This window comes from Vigna unguiculata, chromosome 5 (assembly GCF_004118075.2).
Source record: "Vigna unguiculata cultivar IT97K-499-35 chromosome 5, ASM411807v1, whole genome shotgun sequence".
In the NCBI taxonomy this organism is placed as follows: domain Eukaryota; kingdom Viridiplantae; phylum Streptophyta; class Magnoliopsida; order Fabales; family Fabaceae; genus Vigna; species Vigna unguiculata.
The window spans coordinates 33,026,316-33,049,408 of NC_040283.1; the positions used below are offsets into that span (position 1 = coordinate 33,026,316).

The window sequence follows — 23,093 nt, forward strand, 5'->3', positions numbered from 1 at the left end:
CAATACTGAAATTAGTGCATTTGAGGAAACTGAAGATGATCCCCTCATTGGGAAATTTAAAAATGTGAGGCGAGAAGGAAGTGAACAACCTTCCAACAATGAGGAGGCATCAGAATAGAAGGAAGCAAAATAAGAGAAGAAGAAGGTTTTGATAAGTTCTTTGACTTTGAGAAAGCATCTGAATCAATTGATTCAAAAGAGCAGTGAATAGCCACCCCCACCATCAACCAAAATAGAAATATTTTTAAAATTTATGCCTTTTAAATTTTACACTTTAATTTTAGCTTTATTGTTTTAAATTTTATTCTAGATTTAGTTGTTTGATAATTAAGTATGCATGTCTTAGGTAATCTAGTTTAGGTTGTAAATACATTTTGGACATGGTTAAATTAGGAACAAAGCAAGAAAAAGAAAAACACACTCTGAAAATGTTTTGAAAAATTGAGAATGCAAGGAAAGGAAAGAAGGAAGAACCATGAATGCTTAATAGAAATTGATGCAATGTAGGTCAGTTCTTAATTAAAGGTTGACACAGGGAAGTGAATCCAACCTTGTGAGATGAGTGAGCCAAACACTTTATGTGAAAATAAAAGAAAACATTTAATGACTAAGTCACAAGTTTTGTGTCTAATTTCTTATTGCTAAGCATGATCGGCTTAGAAAGGATCAAGGCAAAGTTTCTTGTTGAAAATTTTGTATAAACTAGGACCAAACAACCACCCTACATGATTTTTGAATGAAAAATACCATTTTAAACCTTGGCCTGAAACACACACCCTGAGCTTAGAATGTAGGTAATCCAAACCTTCTTACTGATGAGAAGGATGCAATAAATGTGTGTGTGCCATGAAGACAATGGTGGGTTGTGTGATGTATAAAGGAATAAATTTAGGGTATGTTGAAAGCATACATAAGAATACAAAGGAAAATGAAAATTGCAGCAAAAATGAAATTGAATTTGGACACCTCGAATCAAAAAAGATAAAGGAGAATAAGTCAATTAAGAGTGTACCTAAAAGGAATGAAAAGAATTGAAAGAAAAATAGGTTGTAGTAGAAGAGAAAAACAAAAGAAAAATATGGCTAGAATAGGCTAGACTCATACCACTTACACATTATTGTTTTCCTTTTTAGTAGTGAGTCTTGCTCTTTTTGTAAAACAAAGTTCTTTGATAGCCCAACCACGTTACAAGCCTAAAAGACATTAGTGATATTTTCCAATCATATGTACATAACAATTAGGAATGAAAATACAAATCCAAGTGGACAATTGCAAATTGTGCTAAGAGAGCAAACACTTTGAACACTTGGGAGGATGCAATTCTACACTTAAAATAGAAAACGCATTGAGAGACTCTATCTTTGATCTTTAGCTATGATAACTGAACTACGTGTAACGTTCCGTCAGGATATTACGGATTTAATTAAATAAAATAGATAAAGCAATAATTACATCACAATTAATAATACTTTATTTCCCATAAAGCGCGAGAAATTTAAAACTTCATTACTTCCAAATAAAATTCCAAAATTCATAGTCTATAAAACTGAAAATGATATAAAGACCTTTCATAAGAGTTTACAATTTATTTCCAAACATAAAATATATCTATAGCTCCCATGCTATCCCCACTTCGTAGCTAAGTCTCACCAAGACCACCTGCATCAACATCATCTGCTCACGTGTACCGCGTACACGATCATCGCCAAATACAAGCAGATAGGGTGAGCTTAACAGATAAAACAGATACCAATATATATGCACATATACAACACATTCATCCCAAATGAATTCCATCCCTTTTAATTCATACCACCTGGCCACAACCAGGTTATTCGTGTTATACATCTTCCAGTGATTACTTCGAGGTGACTTGTTGTCATACCTATCGGCCACAACCGATAGAGCACGTGCGGAAAACCATGTTATGGATCATACACCATAATGCCAGGTGGAGTTCCCAAATACGAACATAGTTCGCAATGTCCCAAGACTACCAAACTTATTAGTCGACTACTGAGGAGGGCAATCTATCTGGACCCATCTGTACTGGCCACAACCAGCACACTCACACCGGCAACACTCACCAATCCGAGCCATAACTCAAGAGTTTCGCGTGTTCATCCACCATCCCAAGCCACAACTCAAGAGATGCTATTCCGAGCCACAACTCAAGGAATACCACATGCTTTAACCCCTATCCCGAGCCACAACTTAAGGGATACGTTCCGAGTCACAGCTCAAGGAACACCAGCAATCCCACCTTTCAAGCATCACCGCAAGCCTTGTAGATCACGCCCACAGAATCAAGAACATCAATACTGCAGTAAAATCGCCTAGCGGGGGGCATGTACCGCCAGGTGCTGCGTGCTTCCAGACCACCTAGAGGGTGTGATGGGTCGAACGTTTGTTCTCATTAAATAATTATATTCTGGGAGTTTAATATTATTATTATATATATGTTTTTAGCTTAAAAAGTGTATTTAGTGGCATACTTTATTATTAGACCTCCTTGAGCATTATGATTCAACTGTAATTTAATTTAGGTTTTTAAGAGTGTAAATGGTGAATCTTTTAATTCATAATTTAAGTCCCACAATCATAATTTTGGAGAGGAATAGTTCATGTACTGAATGCACCCCCAATTCTCATGTTCACACCCCTTTTTTTCAATTGGAATATCTATTTCTAAAAAAACATTTTTAGAGCTAACTGCACTCCCTATTTTAAGGTTTACACCCCCTTCTGAATTTAACATTCAAGTTCTGTTATGCACCCCTCCTTTTTACTAAACTGCACCCCTAATGTCACTTTAGTCCACCAGATTTCGCCACGTGGCAATCCTCCACTTACTAAGTTAACCAATGACAGATTGCCACATCATCAATCCTCCACTAACTCAAATCACCAATCAATGTTTGCCACGTCATCATCTCTTTCCCAACACAAACCCTAACCCTAATCCCTCCTTCTCTCTCTTCCGCACCAACCCACTCCGCAACCGTCACACTCTACAACCGCCACACTCCGTAGTCGTCGTCCTCCATGGCCGCCCGTCCACGTCCAATTATCGTTGCAGCTCGTCGAACGTAGACCCCGTCGCACCGTCGCCAGAAACCACAACCACCGTCACGCTGCCAGCAGCTCGAACCTACATCTCTCGCGCCAGCCACCATCTTCTCGCAAGAATCGTCATGCTCGACGTGGCCGCCACTCGAAACCACCACCTCTGCACCTGCACTTTCCACCATTGCAGCACCACTCGCTGCAATTCGCCTCGTCCCCTTGCGCCACCACCGTCGCGATCTCGTCGTCAACAACAGCCCCGTCGTCACTCGCACATCGAACCACCATTGCGCACCAAGACAACCCACGCTCTACAACACCATTACGACGCCGTTGCAACTCATCGGAGTTCGCGAGCGTCATCTTCTTCGTGCATCCCGCAGACACCACCGAGACCTGTAGTCGTGAGTCTTTCACGTGACCACCACCGTGTCTCTAGAACATGAACCCAACTCCATTTTTCCGCAACAGCGGTGGAATCAACCCCTTCGGCGTTTCTGCTACCACCGCGGCAACCCCCGTAACCTTCGCGCAATCACTCATGGCAATCAAACCCTAATGGAGAGACGTCCCTGACACGTGGAAGTCTCTCAATGGACTTTCAAAAAGTCAAGACTGGTCAACCAGTCAACTCTGGCAAGGTCGGTCAACAATGGCCAAATTGTCTATTTTACGCTATTTTTGGCAGGTGGTTCTTCTACAAGAACCCTAAATGGCCTTGCAAGGAAAAGATAGTCTAGCGGCAGTTCACCACCAACCAGACTAATTCTGGAAATTTCCTAGAATCACAAACTTTTAAAAATGGAATATACAATTCATACAAAATCATATCATACTTAGCATGCCAATCAGACTTAAAGTAGTCAACACATGAAATTACCTTATTTAGCATGCCAATTACATTTAAAATAAGGCTAGCGTGTAAGGTACTCTAATTATCATACCAATTAGAATTAAACCTAAACTTAACGCGTAAAGCTCCCCTAACCTGGATTCCTTTGCTAAAAAAAAAGGAGATTATTGGGAGTTCCTCTTTGATCACTCTCCAATTTTGTATTCCTTTGAGTGTGACACAAAGACAAGCACAAAAACCTTCTTCTCACCCAAAATTTGTCTTTTAATGATACCTTAATGGTAGATTAATGCACTAAAACGAAAATTTCCATTAACTAGAGTTTAATTACCATTAAAGGTCCATTTAGTGACTGTTTTCCGACCTCCCTTGGCTGCCCATTGTCAACTAGGGTTTTTCTACCCTTTCACCTTCATGCTAAACTAATTTTAGCAAAAAGAAATTAAATTTGTATCTATCAAGGATACCCACATCAATGTTAATTCAATGCATAACCATCAAACCAATTCATATTTCTTGATATTTAATATAATTCTATGATTATATTATCACCCAACATGATCAAGCATATTATTAAAAATAATAATAAATTAAATAACATACAAATGGCATACTTATGACTCGAACCTAAGTCCTCTCACACAACTAAGTACTCTCAACCATTTAAGCTAATACTTTTCAACATCATATAAATCAATAATTAATACTTTAAAAGCTCCCACTACCCGCATTTATTTATTAATTATTTATTTAATTATTTAATTTTCACGGGTCTTACACTACATTTGTGTCTAACTGATTTCATTGGTTCCAATTCAAGTACTTGATTGTATTTCTCTTAGATTTTCATAAGTGTGGATGATAAATTCCTAGACCAACCATGATCAACTCTTTTGAAACCATTCTGTAGAATTGTTTAAGTTTTTCTTGGGGACAAGCAAAGAGCTAAAGTTGAGGCATGTTGATAAGTGTCTTGTATTAGTTAAATTGCATATCATTCAGACACTTATCTTGCATTAAATCAATGCAAAAATCGTTATAATTGTCCTAATTGCATATAAATACAAAATGAGGAGAGTTTAAATCATAAAAAGTGGAATTTAATATATTTATGTTGTTTTTTCTAGTAAAATGAAGGAAAATGAGAAGTTGATGCTAAGACACAAAAGTTGCAACTTAGCCAGAAAGATGAACTAAGAAAAGTTAAAATTGAAGCCTGTGGTTGAGTAGCGATATTGACGTTGAGTCACATTTTAAGAAAATTTCACTACAAGGAAACCTTAAGCTCCAGACTTGAAGCTGAGCATCAAAAGAAAACCTCCTTGAAAGGGAAACCTCCATTGCTGATCACCAAAGTGGTTGCCCAAGCTTGAAAGGAAATTCACTCATGAAGGAATCATCCATGGCTAATCTTCAAGAATGGAAGCTAGAGCATCACTTGATTTTCTATAAATACAAGACATGTCTCTGAGATTCATATGTTGATTTTGTAAATGAATTTTAAAGAGAGAAACTCCCTAGTTAATGTTAGATCTTATTGTTTATCTTTGTAAAGCTATGGAAGGAGGAAAGCTATTGCATGTTCTTATTGTATTCATCATCATGAACAGCTAACTTCTTCCTAGTTGAGATTGAATGTAACATCTAAACTCTTTCTATATTGCACTTGCTTATTATATATTTGTTGTGTTCTTATTTTATGTGTTAGTTACTTGATTTGTATTTATTGCTTTGGTGACTTGGCTAAGACATCTAATCTAGTGTTTAGATCCAATCAAGTCTCCTAATGCTTGTCATATACCACACATGGATATGCAGATTTAGTTGGTTTAAAGAGTCTTGTTCACAATGCAAGGGTTCCTCCACCTGGATAGGGACATCTTTTGTTTGACACCCTTAGGTTCTAACTCTTAGACATGAGGTTAGATCAACAAGTAAAGCGTACTTCCAAGAACACTAAAATAAAGAATATAATTTATAGATAATTAAGGGCAGCACAATTGAGTTAAGAGGCCAAGATCAATTCCAACGCCTTAAAAACCATCATCTCTCTCAAACTTAGTTTTAATTTATTTTTAACAGTACCAAACCAAACCTTTGATTATTGTTTCATTGCTAAACTTGGGTTAGATTATAGATTACTAATTTAGTTACCAAATCCATGTGGATACGACCTTGTTGTACTACAATTGACCCAATGCACTTGCTGGAAAAGATACACCCTCAACTAGGTAGCAACAATGATGAAATGCACGTTTTCACAATGAAGTTATAAATTGAACTTTATGTTTGAGTTATTGATTTGAGTTTTGATATTTTGTAGTATGCATAGTTTTGAGATCAATGTGTTTTATGAATGCCTCTTTGAGAGTGAATTGGGTTACTTGACATTGGTTGAGCAAGAAACACAATTTTTATTGAAATGTTTAAACAATGAGAATTAGCTCAAGGAGTGTCAAATTAAACTAATCAAACTCAAAAGGGGAAGTAAATATTTTCCAATAGCGTTAGGCGCCACTAATAGCGTTGGGCACCACTAAGATAGTGACATTTCTTAGTTGGTTGTTGCTGAGCGAGGGTTCTTCTTGTTGGGCGACACCAAAGTCAGAGAGCTCATTGACTTGGTGTCGTTGCACACCAATTAGTAGCATTGGGCACCAAAAAATCAATTTAAATCTTGGGAGCTCCATCTCGCTAGGTGACCACTAGGCTCGCTGGGTGCCACATAGTAGGTGTTTGGCGCTACTCTTCTTAGGACTCCTCTTTTTAAGTGGCACAAGGCGACAAAAAGGGGCGCTAGGTGGTGGCTTGGTGAATTTAAATTTGTTTTCTAAATGTCACAATGGTTTGTTTGAAGTATATATGTGTGTGGATGTTTATGTATTGATGCTATGAATATATGAAATTTGTTAAGCTATGGTTTGTGAAGATGAATGGGCTTTTCAAGGGAAAAATCATGTGAAGCTTAATCTTTAAGGTGTGCATTAAAGTAGGGACTAAGAAAGGAAGTTATCTTGATACTTTACTAGTATTCAAACTCACATAGGAGAATGGACTAGCCAGGGATTGAGAGTGGCAAGAGGTCCCGGTCTAAGGAATTATTAGAAGTCTTAGTGACTTGTTTAGGATTAAGCTGGGTGGAGAATATCAATCACAAGTGCTAAAAATTCCTTGTAGTCCAACATTAATGCATTTTATTCAGATGATTGAATCTAGAAGAGATTCTTTCTATGTGACGTGTTTTAATACTATATGATAATTCTTGTGTACATTAGCTTACCTTCTTCTTGTTATTGGTCTGCTTTGTGTTTTGCGTTCTTCCTTTGCAATGCACATCTTTATTGGTGTGAGCAGATGAGGATGCAGGAGTCGAGCTACCTATAGTGGAGAGGATGGTACAATTGTGTAGTTCTAGGACTATATTACGATTGTTTAGCACCTTTTTGAAAAACTCTGTTTATGTCATTTGTTAAAAGTTTATTATTTTGTAAACGTGTCTTAAGCTTATTATATTTAGTGGTTAAGATATTGTAATACTATGCTCTAGTTTTTGATCATATGTCTTTGTTTTTCCGCTTTTGTGCTCTTTCATCTAAAGATGTAGGGTATTAATTGAGATGTTACAAACTCAAGTTTGATGACATTTAAAACATTTTAAGAAACATGTGAATAGTAAAACTGATATAAGTAATAAAGACACCAAAATAATTAATCTATCAAATACCCAATTTAAAATAAAACTATTAAATGCTCAAAATATTGAAGTCATTATTTTATTGGTTTCTTCATTTTCTTGAAGAAGGCTACACCATTTTTTGTTTGTTCTTAGTTGTAGAAAAGTAATGTTATAGTCGCAAGGTATCTAAGTAAGACTTTCCATCGAGTTTACGAGCAAAAAGGTTGGCCAAAAACTCCTTCAGTTCAGTTTTTTGGAAGCGTGGTGGTGTTTTTTCAGTGATCAAGCTTGGTGCAGGAGCTAACACACCATCATGTTTTGGAGTGTGGAATGTGGCAATTGAAATTCTTTCTCTTGCAGAGTTCACTACTGCACGATGCTCAACACTTCTGTATATTCCATTACTTATAATCTGTCACGTAAAATATGCAACCAAATCCAAAATCAACCACCATAGATCTTTGATCACACCAGAAATCATACTCAATCTAAATTATCTACACAAAAATATGTTGATACACACTTTTATTGTACAAAGAATACATTATCATGCTATGTTTTAGATAATAAAAAATATCATGCTATATTACCAAATCTCTCACCAATACTACATATAGATCACACTCAACAAATCCAACAATTAAAACATCAAATTAGATTTTGAACACTAATGTCAATAATTAGTCAATAAAAATATGACGATATATTAGATTCGATTTAGACACTATAAGAAAATTTTTAAATGATGGACTAATTTTAGTGACAACAAAATATAGTTGAAGACAAATTTAGAGACAAATTTTTTAATTAGAGTCCAATTTAGATGTTAATTTCTTTAATAGCAAAAAAATCTTGATAGTTAATATTAATAACTAATTTAGAAACCAATTGATAATCAAAACTATTTTAATTATAATTTCGAGACCAATTATAATTTTTTGAAACTATTTTAATTGTTAATAACTTTTAGTTTATAGATTGGTATCTAGATTGATTATTATAATGATTAATTATTTTTGTCATTAAAATTAATTATTATTTAAAATTTTTCATTGAAGTGAAATGTGACATAAATGATTATTTTAAAAAAATATATAAAAGTCTAAAGTTAATTTTAAAATAATAGATGTCAAACAACCAATTCAGTCAACTTTAAGTTCATACTAATTATTTTTGTTTCTCTTTAAATAAGAAAATTTATGTGTATTAGTATATTTTATCGTTGACTTCATCAATAATAACCAAAATAAATATTAAAATTAAATAAGATTAATATCAAATTAATGATTATTTAGTTGAAATAAATTAAAAAAAATATTTAAAAATAATTAAAGTTAGAATTGATTTATATGATAATAATAATTATTTATTTTTAATATTTATATTTATTTAAATTAGTATCAAATAAACACAAACTATTTCATTTATTTTATTATGTATTTAAATTAGCATTGATTAAGCCAACTGTACTATAATATATTTGTAATATTTATTTAATTATTTAAGTTAATTAAAATTTTATTTATATGATAAGAATATGTGTCTCCATAACATATAATAGATTATTCTTAATTCAAAAGTCTAAATTTAAAAAAAATAAAATAAACAAAATGTATTAATGAATTTTCTTAATTAAAAAATAATTTAAAAATTAATAATGAATTAATATTGATTTAGTAGACATTACTTAAAGTTGATATTCAAAAGTGAATATCAATAACACAAATTAGGGGTATTAAAGCAATTCTGACCTATTAGGACCGACCAATGAGCCTGTTAAGAAAAGGACGAACTGAATTAGAGTTTTTAATCCGCTAGTCCATTTTTGTCTGATCCACCTAATCCGTCAATATAACAAGTCAAAAGTGGGTCAGTTCACCCCTATTCGGCTGACCCAATTTTATTTTTATTCTTTTATTTTTTATTTTTAAAAATTAAAAATTATTTAAAAAATTATTTTTTAATATTATATCTTTGTATAAATATAAATATACAATACTATTATAATTTAAATCATTGACACTTACAAATTAAGTTTCAATTATTAGTTATAATAGAATAATTTAACATGTAAATATATAATTATTTTAATTTATCCAACTAAATATATTAATTGATCAATTAAAAACTTAAAAAATATTTATAGGATTAAATATTTATTTATAAGTATATATATATATATATATATATATAAACAAATTTTATAAATAAAAATTTTAAACAAAATTACTAGATATTTAAAAAATTTAAAAAAAAATAAAAAAAATTATAATTTCTAACCTATTTTTTAGTGATGGATTAGTCCAGCGTAACTCATTTTTGATAGGACGGGACGAATTAAAACTTGTTAAACTAACTCGTTTTGTCATCTCTAACATAGATATGAGTTTATTGACCTGCTATCCTCGATGTTTACTGACATTAAACTTTTTATCAACAGTAGCTATTTCTTAAGCAAATACTTAATAACCTTCCAAACCAATCATTATTTATGTTATTTTAGTGACTTTCTAACTTAGTAATCAAACGAGTATATATAATAAATCTAAGAAATGAAAGCAATAAGAGTGAATATATTACCTCCAACATGTCACCTATGTTGACAATGAAGGCATTAGGTAAGGGTTTGACCAGAATCCACATGCCATCTTTTCTTACCTGCAACCCTTCAACTTCACTCACTTGTAGAAGGATAGTCAGCCCAACCCCATCTGAATGAGGTGTCAGCCCAATAACCTTTTCTGCTTCGGGACATGCTGGATAATAGTTCATCCTCATAGATTGCATCCCATTTTCAAATAACTCTCTCATCTCTCTTTCTTCCATCTTCAGAGATTTTCCCATTTCTTCAACAATCATCTTCGCTAGATTTTGAAGTTCCTCTGAGTAAACTTCTAAACTCTCCCTGCATCACAGATAGCTTGGCATGAAACCCCTTCAAAAATCTATGCTCAATAAATCTTGATCAGAAAATCGATCCTTTTAATAGTCAAAATTTTGGTAAAAGATCAAATTCATTGTAATATATTTTTTATAATTATTTAGAAATAATTACGTAAACTAAAATAGAGGTAATAAATATTAAATATGTAATCACACAAAATAAAGTAGGTGGAAGAGAACCTGAAGGAAGGAGGGAGTTGAGGAAATAAGTGAGGCATTCTCAATTGTTTTGGAAGAACAGTCATAAAGAAAAGGTCAGCCCAATCAAGCTTTTGATATTCACTCACAACAAAAGCTTGTCCAAAACCTTCCATATGTTCTGGACTCTGCCAAAACCTTTTCTTCTCTGACATTGGAAGGTTGAAGAACTCCTTAATCTCCACCTTCACTTTCTCCACCAAGGAAGGGCTAACTCCATGGTTTATCAGCTACAAGCATATTAGCATTTAACAACTAAATCAATTCATAAATCAAAAAGTTTAATTTATCAGTACATCTCCATTAACATTTTTCTCAGTGTTTCTGTCATTAGAATTAGAGTTTTACTGGTAAACTATGCTGTTTGTTGTTATTTTTTAAAGCTTTCGATTTCAATTAAACAGAAAAAATTTTCCAACACCCTTTATCAAGTTTTATCTTATAGTTTAAGCCTCCTTTTGTGATATCTAATACATATCTAGAAAGTCCAGAATCAAACAGAAATATGTTACAGTTATATCAAAATTGAAGACAAAAAAGGGAGAAAATTGAAGAAACCTGGAAGAATCCCCATTCCTTGCAAGCAAAGTGAAGCTTATCCAATTCTGAAGTTCCAGATTCTTGAGAAAGCAATCTGTGCATGTCAATAACTGGAATCTCAAGGGTACCAACATTAGGTTGTTGAGAAATATGCACCACTTGTTGTTGATGTTGAGGTTGAATGTATCTTTGTGGAACAGTAGCCAAATTTTGTTTGGCCAACTCTTGAACTGATGGTACCAAAAGTGAAGTACCTGATGGGTTCTTGGTCTCTGCCATGGCTTGAATCAGTGTCCTATTTCTTGCCAATTTTATAAGGGTTGATGAAAGTTAGAGATATGAATTTAGGAAAAGAATAGGGTCTTAAGTTTAAAACTTGGTAATCGATGATTTTGGAAATATGAATCTAATAATTGCAGACTCTCTGACAGAAAAGAACCAAACGTGCTCGGATTTCCACAATCACTGTGTATATTTTTGTTTTTGGTAAAATGTCATGTTGTTCAATAGTAATGGAATTGTTTTTATTTATAATGATAAACATACATTTTCATCTTGTTTATATTTATTAGACACTTGATTTTTCTTTCAATCTTTTCTCTCTTATTACTGGTTCTTTTAGGAGGTTAATTTTGGTGAAACATTTATCTTTTGGTGTACATGAATAACATTGTGATAGGTGTATGGTTGAAAATAATCTTTATGAATAGTATTAGTTACTAGAAAATAAAATACTTTCACCAAATTTTTTATATTCAATGGCATTTTTCAAATTATAATCATTACATAACGTGTTTTTTTTTGTTGTTATAATTAGGTTAGGAATTTGTAATTGGGTCTCAATGGAAACACATTCAATAAAGATTGAAATAATGAAGCTTGGTTCCAGAAGCATGGAAAACATGTACCCAATTTGGTGTTCGAGAGCAAGTCATACACGCAAGGAAACATAGGCCAACTTGTATGGTGCCCCCACCCAATGCTAGAGGAATTTTCTACATCTTCAATTTGAGTTTTAAAATATAATTAAGTATATCATATATTATTTAAATAAGGTATAATTTAATATTATTTTTTATTTTAAAATTAATTATATTTTGGAAACAATTTTTTCGCTAAGTATTTATGGAATGTTAAGACAGTATATTACTTTTTATTTGATTTATTCTTTTAATAAAATAAATAAATTAAAAATAATCTGCTCAGATATTCAAAAATGATGATACTAAAATATTGTATATAATTTTACAAGTTATAAATAATTTCATGTGAAAAAAAGAAGTAACAGTTGATAAATTGAAAAAAGAAGTACTACATAGTTTAAAATAATATTTTTTTATTTATTATTGTTATAATAGATTATGACTATTATTTTAAAAATCCTTATATATTAATATTTACACAGAAAGATAATTGTCTTCTATCTTTGTTTAACAAATTTTATTATAACCTTGTTCTTGCACCGCTTGTATTTGTCTATAGAATAACTCTGCATTGAACTTTGACAAACCCATACATGCTTCGAGTGTAATATACTTTTTCGGTGCAGTCTACAACCTAGCTACCCAGACTTTCCTGTACTATTCACTAACTTATGCTTAAATGAACAGTGTCCTTAAATTGACAATCCCAACACCGATTTATTAAAGGATGTGTATGTTATCACACTATACCATTTCTTTTTATAGCCCAATTTCGTTTTAAGTTCTTTTTGTGTGCATATGGATATTTGGTAAGTGCTGTGTCAGAACCTAGTAACATGTTTTTTCCCTTTCATCAAGAGTTAGATATAAAAAAATTCGTACTCGTGAGTATTTGTGAATAAAATCTACAATAAGTAAGAAATAATAATAAAAATGGATATCCGTTGTTCGTGGGTATAGGTATTTTTGATACCCGCATATTAACGGGGCAGGTACGGGTATTATAGTATCCATATCCGTGGATATTCGTACCCATTAAACTTTAATTCACAAAAATATTTTGATCATCTTTATCCTAACCATGTCTTCAAATTGAAAAAGGCCTTATATGGTTTGAAACAAAAGGTTAAGTAATTTTATTTTATCAAAAGGTTATGCTAGAGGTGCAGTGGATAAAACACTCTTCATTAGAAAACATGAAAGTGATGTTATACTTGTTCAAGTGTAAGTTGATGATATCATCTTTGGTTCAAATAACAACACATTGTGTGAAGAGTTTGTTGCTGCTATGCAGGGAGAATTTTGAGATGTCCATGATGGGTGAGCTTACCTACTTTCTAGGGCTGCAAGTCAAGCAACTCAAGCATGGAACATTTTTAGGCCAAATATTGTTTTGACTTTAACTTGTTGAAAGATTTCAAAATGGAGGATTGCAAGGAAGTTGCTAGTCCAATTGCAACAACTTGCCTTATGGATGCAAATGAGGTTGGCCAACCAGTGGATTCAACCAAATATAGAAGGTTGATTGGGTCTTTACTCTATCTTACAGTAAGTAGGCCAAATATCCAGTTTGATGTATGCTTATGTGCTAGGTTTCAAGGAAATCCAAAGGAGTCACACCTAAAAGTTGCAAAAAGGATTTTAAAGTACCTAAAAGGAACAACCAATGTTGGTATCCATATGATTCTAACATAACTCTTAGTGGTTTTTCAAATTTTGACTATGCAGGGTGCAAATTAGATAGAAAAAGCACAAGTAGCACTTGCCATCTACTTGGCTCAAGTTTAATCTCATGGAATAGCAAAAAGAAAGCTTGAGTGGCACTCTCCACTACTGAAGCTAAATATATAGTTGTTGGACATGGTTATGCACAATCATATGGTTGAAGCATCAATTTTTGGACTATGATGTAAAGCTAAGTAAGGTACCCTTGTATTGTGATAATACTAGTGTCATCAACTTAACCAAGAATCCAATACAACATTCTAAAACCAAACATATAGAGATTAGATATCATTTCATTCGAGATCATGTTCAAAATGGAGATTGTGAAATTCAATTTGTTAAAATTGAAAATTAATTGGCTGATTTGTTTACAAAACCATTGGCTAGAGATAGATTTAACAAGCTAAGAACTTAATTAGGCATATTAGACATGAAGAATGTGGTCTGATGTGTTTTTGGCATGTTAATCTTATGTATTCATGAATTGGTTTCATTAAAATCAGCTATTGTGTTCAAAAATTGAAAATTGTCAAATTTAGCTTGTTGATTTTTCATTTTAGTTTGTTGATTTCACTTAAATCTGTCTCTGTTTGCAAAAATTTTGATCTGTCATAGCTTTCAGTCTGTTAATTCTATAAATCAGTGTGTTGATTTCACTTAAGTTGCAATTGTATGCATAAAATTTGATCTGTTATGAAGTTTAAATTGTTGTTTCCACAATTCAATATGTTAATTTCATTAAAACTGAATCTGGAAAAATAAAGTTCAATTTCATGAGTTTCGAACGATTGATTGTCGAAATCAGTCTGTTAATTTCACTTAACCAGATTATGTTTTTAATCTCTTATACTTTAATGCTATTTTAATCGACTGAATTATAAATTCAACCTGTTGATTTTACTTAAATTGCAAATTTGCTAACGAATTGAATTGCAAAGCTGACAGTCAAAGAAAGCATCTCTTGTCAGGTACTTTCTGCTCCTAATAGTTATTTCATCAACTATGTGTTGCTTTTTCTGATTTGTTTGAACAAAAAGCATGTGTAGTTTATAATTCCAATGTGCATGTAGCTCACATGACTTGAACTGATTGATTCACTCATAAAAACTCATTGGAAACATCATGAATGCGTGAGATACTGTAATCAGCTGCATTAATCTAGCTTGGGTAACCTAAAACGAATTAATTTGGTAAATCTACAACATTTAATCAACTGTTTCTAAAAATCAGCTTGTTAAATTATAAATATTTCCACTTGAATTGTTGCATTTACATAATACATCTCTTAGTGTGAACACCCAATTTCTTCCCGGTGAATAAATTTATTTTCAAAAAAATAAAAATAAATTTTTTTTAGTTAATGGAAAAAAATTGAAACGAAATTTTCTTCAAAGATTTTCAAACTTAAAATTTTAGAAAAAAAAAACAAAAGAAAAAAAGAGAGATGAAAAAAAGAAATAAAAAGGAAAAAAAGGAAGAGCCTATTTTGCTATCGCACTCCTCTTTATGAGCCCAACAACTCAACATATCTTCTACCTCTGTTTTGATAGAGAAATTGGTGATATGATTCCAATAATTAAAAACAATATCTCTTCATATAATTAGAATCAATATTACTAATTGGGATTGATTTATGTGCTTTGATTTGTTAACGATTAGAATAAATATTACTGATCTTGATTGATTTTGTGCTCTAATTTGCTATGATTTTATCCTCATAATGTGCTGCTATCATGACCAATTCCTTCCTTATATTGTTCATTACAATTAAGGCTGAGATTGCATTGATATTGCAATGTATGAGTATAAATACGCACTCTACGAATCGGAAAAAAAAAAGAAAAAGAAAAAGAGATATTCTCTATACTTCTCTAATTTTTTTCCATCACCACTCCCACACACACCTCCTTTTTTATCTCTCTTTAAAAAAACATATTGAAGGAGGTAGAAAAAAAGAGAAGAAAACATTCTCTACACTCTCACTTTCTCTCATTACCACCCATATAGACACCTCTCATTTTTATCTCTATTGGAAAAACTAACACAAAAATATTAGAAAAGGGAGCAAGAAAAAATAAAGCAGAAAAGGTGAGGAGATATTGAAAATTTGTAAAGGTACGTCACTCTCAGTTCTTTCATCTTTTGATTTAATTTTTCCAATTTTCATTTTTTTAATCATAAAAAAAATATGTTTCCCCTTTCTTTAGTGTCGGCCCAGCTGCACGCGTCGCATGACATCCAATTTAACTTTTGTTTTTTTCATAAACATATATATAGATTATCTAAAAATAAAAAAAATAGCTTTCTTTATTTACTTTTTGATATTTATCTTGTTGCTCACGACATCCACATCCACTTTTAAATAACTTTAAAAAATATTAAAAATTTGTAAATGATCAAAAAAAATGAAAAACATAAAAGGTAAAAAAAGCTAAAAACTAAAAACTTGTAAATGGAGATACGTAGGAGCGAGATTTAATCATTGTCGGGCCCAAAAAAGCTAAAAAATATTTTTTTGTAAATTTATTTATTATTATTTTTGGGAAAAATAAATATTTTGAAAAACCAAATAACCTTTTGACATTTAATTAAAGGTACCGTCATTAGACGGACATTGTGGGGTGCTAATACCTTCCCCATGTGTAACCGACTCTCGGACCCAAAATTTAGTTTTTCACATACCTTGTTTTATATTTTTTTGGTTTTTCCTTTGTTTTCTAAAATAAACTATGGTGGCGACTCCAAACTCTGTTTTTTTTTTACAAATTTTATTTTTGGTTCTCTGTCCCGTCGCAATTTCGGTTGCAACAGATGGAAACTCCATTGGGAAGCTAGAGAGTCAGACTATTTATTTGGATGTGCAAAATTTATATGGTTTTTCTTCATATTTTTTCTTTCTCACTTTTTTTCTTTTTAGGTATCTGTATTTTTATCTCTTTATATTTAGAATAATTGTATGTGTATATTCTTCTTTATTTTGGTATTTGGAATTGTTAGGTGGTTTGAGTTTGGGTATACATTGTATTCTCCCTTCACACACACATTTTGTTCATTACATGAGTGGGACCCTTTACTTGGATCTGAGTTGTTTAGAATTAGAGGGGATTGTGTAGCAGTGTCACAGTGGATGTACTTACGAAGTGGTCATCGTGAGAACCCCAGTTAGAGTTTGTTTTCTTCATTGGTACTCCCACTTCTTGTTGTTTACCAATTGTCGTGGGAAATGCCATGAAATGGGCTATAGCTCTAGTGACCTTGATCTTTAGGTATTAGGGAACTATCCTTGTGATCACATATACTTTTCCATATAACTTTATCGAGTCTATGTTAAATTAAGGCACAAAAGGGAGACTATTTGTGTCATTTACCCTCACATTTCCTTGTATATAATAATAAATTTATCACAATCACAACATTATAAAAAAAGAGGGAAAATGTCTCCTTAGGCATAAGCATACATTTTATTGGCAATATCATATGAATAAATGTCCAATGAGGCACAATCATGCATTGCATTCTCATTTTGTGGTCATTCACGGTACCCTATCAAGAGCTTCAAATACATAGCATGCATATACATATTTAAGAAAAACAAAAAAAATTCTACATTGCAATAAATTCAATTTGTTTCCCATTTTGCTTATCACTAAATTCTTGAAATCTTTCTTATGAAAAATGATAAAATAATAAAACATTCTTTGGTCAAATCAATAGATTGAATAAAGAAATAAAATTCTTTTGCTATCATTTCTTTTGAAGTACCCATCTAATCTTGCATGCATGAAATTGCTCAAATCTATTTCCCTATCCATCTCTCTTCCACTATAAACCTTGTTTTCATTTTCATGGAGGATCATCATAAAGGGGACACATACCTTAAAATGATTTCAAAAAACTCTCTGAACACAAAAAAAAAACAAAAAAGGAAGAAAAGTTCGCTAGGCAAAAAATAAGACAAAAAAAAGTGAAAAAAAAAAGAAAAAAAGGGACATCTTGTTACATGAACTAAATTATTTTCCTTTGAATTAAAGTTTTTGTTGAGAAAAATAACCATAATTTGAAATGATGTGTGTGATGTTTCTTTATCAAAAAAAAAAAATAAAAGTAATTATCCTTTGCTACCCAATTTGAGTCTTCCAAAAAATTTCTTTCAAATTACCCTAAACAAGGGTGACCCTCACACTAGGGGTTGACATAATGTTTGCATTTGTTTCATCCGAATGACAATTCACCAATACAAAAATATAAAAAAAGAGAAAAAAAATGGTTATATCAAGAAAAGAAAAGAAAAAGAGAAGCAAAAGTTGAACAAGAAGAAGTCAAACAAATTCTGAATGAAACATTATTCAAAGATCCTTGTTTGAAACAACCCTCACATCACTTATTTAGGCCTTTACTACCATTTACTTCCATACCCCTAGCCTTGGCCACGATACAAGCCTAATAAAGTCCACATAGATCAAAGATTGATTGTTATATTACGAAGGTTTTAATTTAAAGAAAAAATGTTATTTGCTAACAGGTTTGTTCTAAAAAAATTATAAAAAAAAAGAATTGAAAAAGTGTGTTTAGAGATTTTCTTTTAAACATTGGGGCAGTTTATGTTTGGTTGACATGTTTTCAAAGCTTCAAAATTAGCATGGGCAATCAAACAAATAAGTTAAATTTGGGTTGTCCCCTTTCAATTCATTCTTCATGAAATTCCATTTTTGCTTATACGGTATCCTCCACTCTAATCCTAAACCTTGACCAACCTTAACATAGTCCATCTTTATAAATCTCACACCCAAACTGGGGTAGTCACTTTGTTTGTAATTAATGTATTCTCATCATTCAATATGAATTGGGACATTTATTTACATCAAAGATTGTGATCAGTTTAAGGGCAACTTCTAAAGACCTCATCATTTTTCAGTCTACTCAATAGGAAAAAGCCAAACACGTTTTTGCACCCTAAGACCACCCTAGGCTCTCACACTAGGGGCAAATTTTTAAAGTCCCCATCATTTCCTTCATACCATCAATAACTAGGGAAAGCTCAAACGCATTTTGTGCTTGAGACCAATTCAAATTGGGGCAACTACCTAGTTAATCTTCATCACCTCATCCAAGCCTTTCTAAACCCTTGACAATTTCATGGATGTCATTCAAATAGTGTTTCAAAAGAAATGATTAAGAAAAAGTGTTTGTTAATAAACTAATTAGACCAAAGAAATGATTTGGAAAAGTAAGGAAAAAAAATTCAAAGTAGAATGATTCCATGAATTCGAAATAACAATGAAATGAAAATTAATTCGAATTTGTCTTCAAAAAAATGCAAAAGAAAAATTCATACATTCCATGCATCATAACAAGTCATTCATACATGCATTGAGTACATCAACTTTAGAAATAAGCAACTACATGGTCAACTCAAACTTCTTGAGAGTCCACACCCAAGCCCAGCTTCGTACTAACTCCTAAACCTAGCTTTGTCTAGCTTTCAAGCCCAGTTATATATGACCACCTCAAGCCTAGCTTTGTCTAGCCCCTAAGCCTAGCTTTGTCTAGCCCACAAGCCTAGTTTTATCTAGCCACCCCAAGCCTATCTTTGTCTATCCCTCAAGCCTAGCTTTGTCTAGCTCCCGAGCCTAGCTTTGTCTAACCTCCAAGCCTAGTTTATCTGGCCACCCTAAGCCCATTTTTATCTAACCCCTCAAGTCCAGTTTCCACAATAGTCTTCAAGCCCAGTTTTCACCCTAATCCCCAAGCCCAGTTTTCACCCTAGTCCCCAAGCCTAGTTTTCAAACTAGCCTTCAAAGCCCAGTTTCCACATTGGCTCCTAAGCCTAGTTTCCATACTAGTCCCCAAGCTCAGTTTCCCAACTAGCCCCCAAACTCCATTTTTGTCTGGCCTCAAGTCTAGTTTTTTTTCTAGCCTCTAAGCCTTGTTTTCCTTGCTCTCAAATTAAAAATAAAGTAAAAAAAGCAAATTCCACTCATGCATCCATGCATCCATGTAAGCATATCATATAGTTTCAAAAATAAAATCATAACATGTCATGTATCATCAAATCATGTCGTCCATCATACTCCACAAAATCATTGGATATCATTTCCAAAACAAAATAAAGAAATTTGAAAAAATAGTCAGCAATGACATTTTTTTGTGTAAGTCTCACAAATGTTAAGCATTCACGTGGTGTTTGTCGACACTTCAACAAAAAAATTCAAGTTCTCCTTTTATACATCAGGACTCTCTACGAGGTAATGATCATTGATTCTCTTATGTTTACATCATGACCCTCTATAAGACAATGGTCATTGATTTCCTTATGTTTGCATCAAGACCCTCTGTAAGACAATGGTCATTGATTTCCTTATGTTACATCAAGACCCTCTACGAGGCAATGGTCATTGATTTCCTTATGTTTACATCAAGACCCTCTGTGAGGCAATGGTCATTGATTTCCTTATGTTTACATCAAGACCCTCTGTGAGGCAATGGTCATTGATTTCCTTCTATTTACATCAAGACCCTTTGTGAAGCAATGGTCATGGATTTTCTCATCACCGAGGCCCTGTGCGAGACAATGGTCATCGATTTCTTTACATCAAGACCCTTTGTAAGGCACTGGTCATTGATTTCTTTACATCAAGTCCCTTTGCGAGGCATTGGTCATTGATTTATTTACATCAAGGCCCTCTGTGCGACAATGGTCATTGATTTCTTTGTCACATCGAGGCCCTCTAACATGCAATGGTCATCAATTTCTTTACATCAAGACCCTCTGTGAGGCACTGGTCATTGATTTCTTTACATCAAGGCCCTCTGCGCGGCAATGGTCATTGATTTATTTGTCACATCAAGGTCCTATGCGATGCAATGGTCATCGATTTCTTTACATCAAGGCCCTTTACGAGGCAATGGTCATTGATTTAGTTCCTTTCAATATAGACCTTCTCCTCGAGATTGGTCTAATATGTTTTTTCAAAAAGTTGGAAAAGAAAATAATAAAACAAAGTGATTTTGTTAGATCGTGACCCTCTACATAGTATTGGTCACTGAATCTTTTGGATATACACCCTCTCCTCGGGATTGATCTAGTCTTTTCTCAAAAAGTCAAAAAAAGAAAAATTTCGGATCGGAACCCTTTTACATGGTAATGGTCTCCGAATCTTTTGAATAGACCATCTCCACGAGATTGGTCTAATTTGGTTTTTTTAAAAAGTAAAAAAAAAATTAAAAAAAAATTAGTGTGTCAAATCGAGACTTAAAATAATATCGATTTGGATTATTATGGATTGAATCTCAAAATTTGGATTTTATGACCATCCTTCATTCAACTTTCTACATATGTATCTAAGAAAATGTTAGTATAATGAAGTTACTCAATTGACCATTCCAATTCATTGACATATGTCCCAAATGGATGGTTTTTCCATCTTTTCCATTTATTTGAAGCTTTTCTTATTAACATGGCTGACACACAATTACTCTTCTTATTCTCCAAGAAAAACTATTTTAATTATTTTTCTTCCACAAACCTCCTCTTTCTCTTCCTCATTCTTCTTCTTCTTAATTACTATTCTTTTCTTCCACAAATGTTCTTCTTCTTTTGAAAATCATTGCTTTGATACAAAATGTAACATGACGGTCAAATATTACTAATTTTAATAAATAAAATAGAAAAAATATAAATAAATCTCATTTATTATACTGTCTTTTCCCAAAATGCGAAAAATTAAAACCATTTATTACATCACCATTGCTCAAAATTTGTAAAGTTCAATAACTATTACAAAACTCAATGTCTAGTAAAACATTGTTTACAAAATCATAAAAAAAAATCCATGTGATAATAAAACTCTGTAAAAGCTTTTCCCAGCTTGTCGCTCTTTGATATTATGCCTCACCCGAACCACCTGTAAATCATCTGCTACGTGTAACGGATTACATGATCATCACCAAACACAAGCAGATAAGGTGAGCTAACAAGTAACACATATAATAACATAATTCAACTATAGGCACACACACATCAAAGGAACTCTATCCTTTGATTCCACACGACATGACCACCACCATGTTATCCATGTTCTACCTCTTTAGATGAATACCTCAAGATGCCCTTGCTGCCACACTTACAAGCCACAACTTGTAGAACACGTGTGGGAAACCTGCTACGGACTACACTTTGTAACCCTAGGTGGAGTTCCCGATACGAACCATAGTTCGTAATGTCCCAAGACTACCAAACTCGTCGGCCAACGTGAACAGCTTGATCAGCAGGTGATCTTAGGCTATTTTGGTATGTCCGAATGATAAACTTATGACCAATCAAATAGTGTCAGAATTTAGTCATAGCTTCGGTAATAGCAAAAATTCCTTTGCATATGCGGACTGATTTTGCATTTGTGCACTCAACCTTTTTGAAAAATACGCAATAGAATGGTTCATTTGGCTCAAGACAGCACCGATAGCAATCCCTGAAACATCATTTTCTAGGTTGAATGGTTGTGAAAAATCTAGTAATGCTAAAACTAGAGCTTGTGTGATGGCTCGTTTGACCATGTTGAAAGCTTTATCGACTTTAACTCCCCATATAAAGTTATCTTTCTTAAGGAGCTCAGTCAGGGGTGTAACTATCATGGCATAAGATTTGATAAACTTCCTATAATATCTAGTTAGTCCAAGGAATCTTCTCAACTGTTTTATAGTAACTGGAATTGGCCATTGTAACATCGCTTGTACCTTATCGCTATCCATTGTTACTCCTTGCCCGGAAATTGTATGTCCGAGGTAATCCACTTGCTATAATCCAAATAAAAATTTGGATAATTTGGCATATAATTGATGTTGTTGTAGCAATTGAAGAACAAGCTCCAAATGTGATAGGTGTTCTGTCCAAGTATGAATATAGACCAATATGTCATCAAAAAAGACCAAAACAAATTTTCTAAGGTAATCTTTGAAAACATTATTCATGAGGCTTTGAAAGGTGGCAAGGGCATCAGAAAGCCCAAATGGCATTACCAACCATTCATAATGACCTTGGTAAGTGCGAAAAGTCGTTTTCTGTATGTCCCCATCGACAACCAAGTTTTGATGATAGTTGGATCTCAAGTCATGTTTGGAAATATATCAAAGCCATATAACTCATCAATGAGTTCATTACAATGGGAATTGG

General features: G+C 32.8%; 1 protein-coding gene across 1 annotated transcript; it reads right to left on the minus strand.

The window, feature by feature from the left end:
• Positions 1-7,647: 7,647 nt before the first annotated feature.
• On the minus strand, positions 7,648-11,716 carry LOC114183483 (protein SRG1-like). The gene is made up of 4 exons (XM_028070512.1): positions 11,295-11,716; positions 10,719-10,966; positions 10,176-10,500; positions 7,648-8,007 (listed from the first exon to the last, which is right to left on the minus strand). Exons 1-4 carry the CDS (start codon positions 11,553-11,555, stop codon positions 7,765-7,767), a joined length of 1,077 nt encoding a protein of 358 aa, XP_027926313.1. The 5' UTR covers positions 11,556-11,716; the 3' UTR covers positions 7,648-7,764.
• Positions 11,717-23,093: the final 11,377 nt, after the last annotated feature.

Coding starts and splice junctions, on each gene's coding strand:
- LOC114183483 (XM_028070512.1), bottom strand. CDS start 11,555: ATGGCAGAGACCAAGAACCCATCAGGTACTTCACTTTTGGTACCATCA. Junction 10,967..11,294: donor AGGAATGGGGATTCTTCCAG/GTTTCTTCAATT, acceptor ATATGCTTGTAG/CTGATAAACCATGGAGTTAG. Junction 10,501..10,718: donor CAACTCCCTCCTTCCTTCAG/GTTCTCTTCCAC, acceptor TCTGTGATGCAG/GGAGAGTTTAGAAGTTTACT.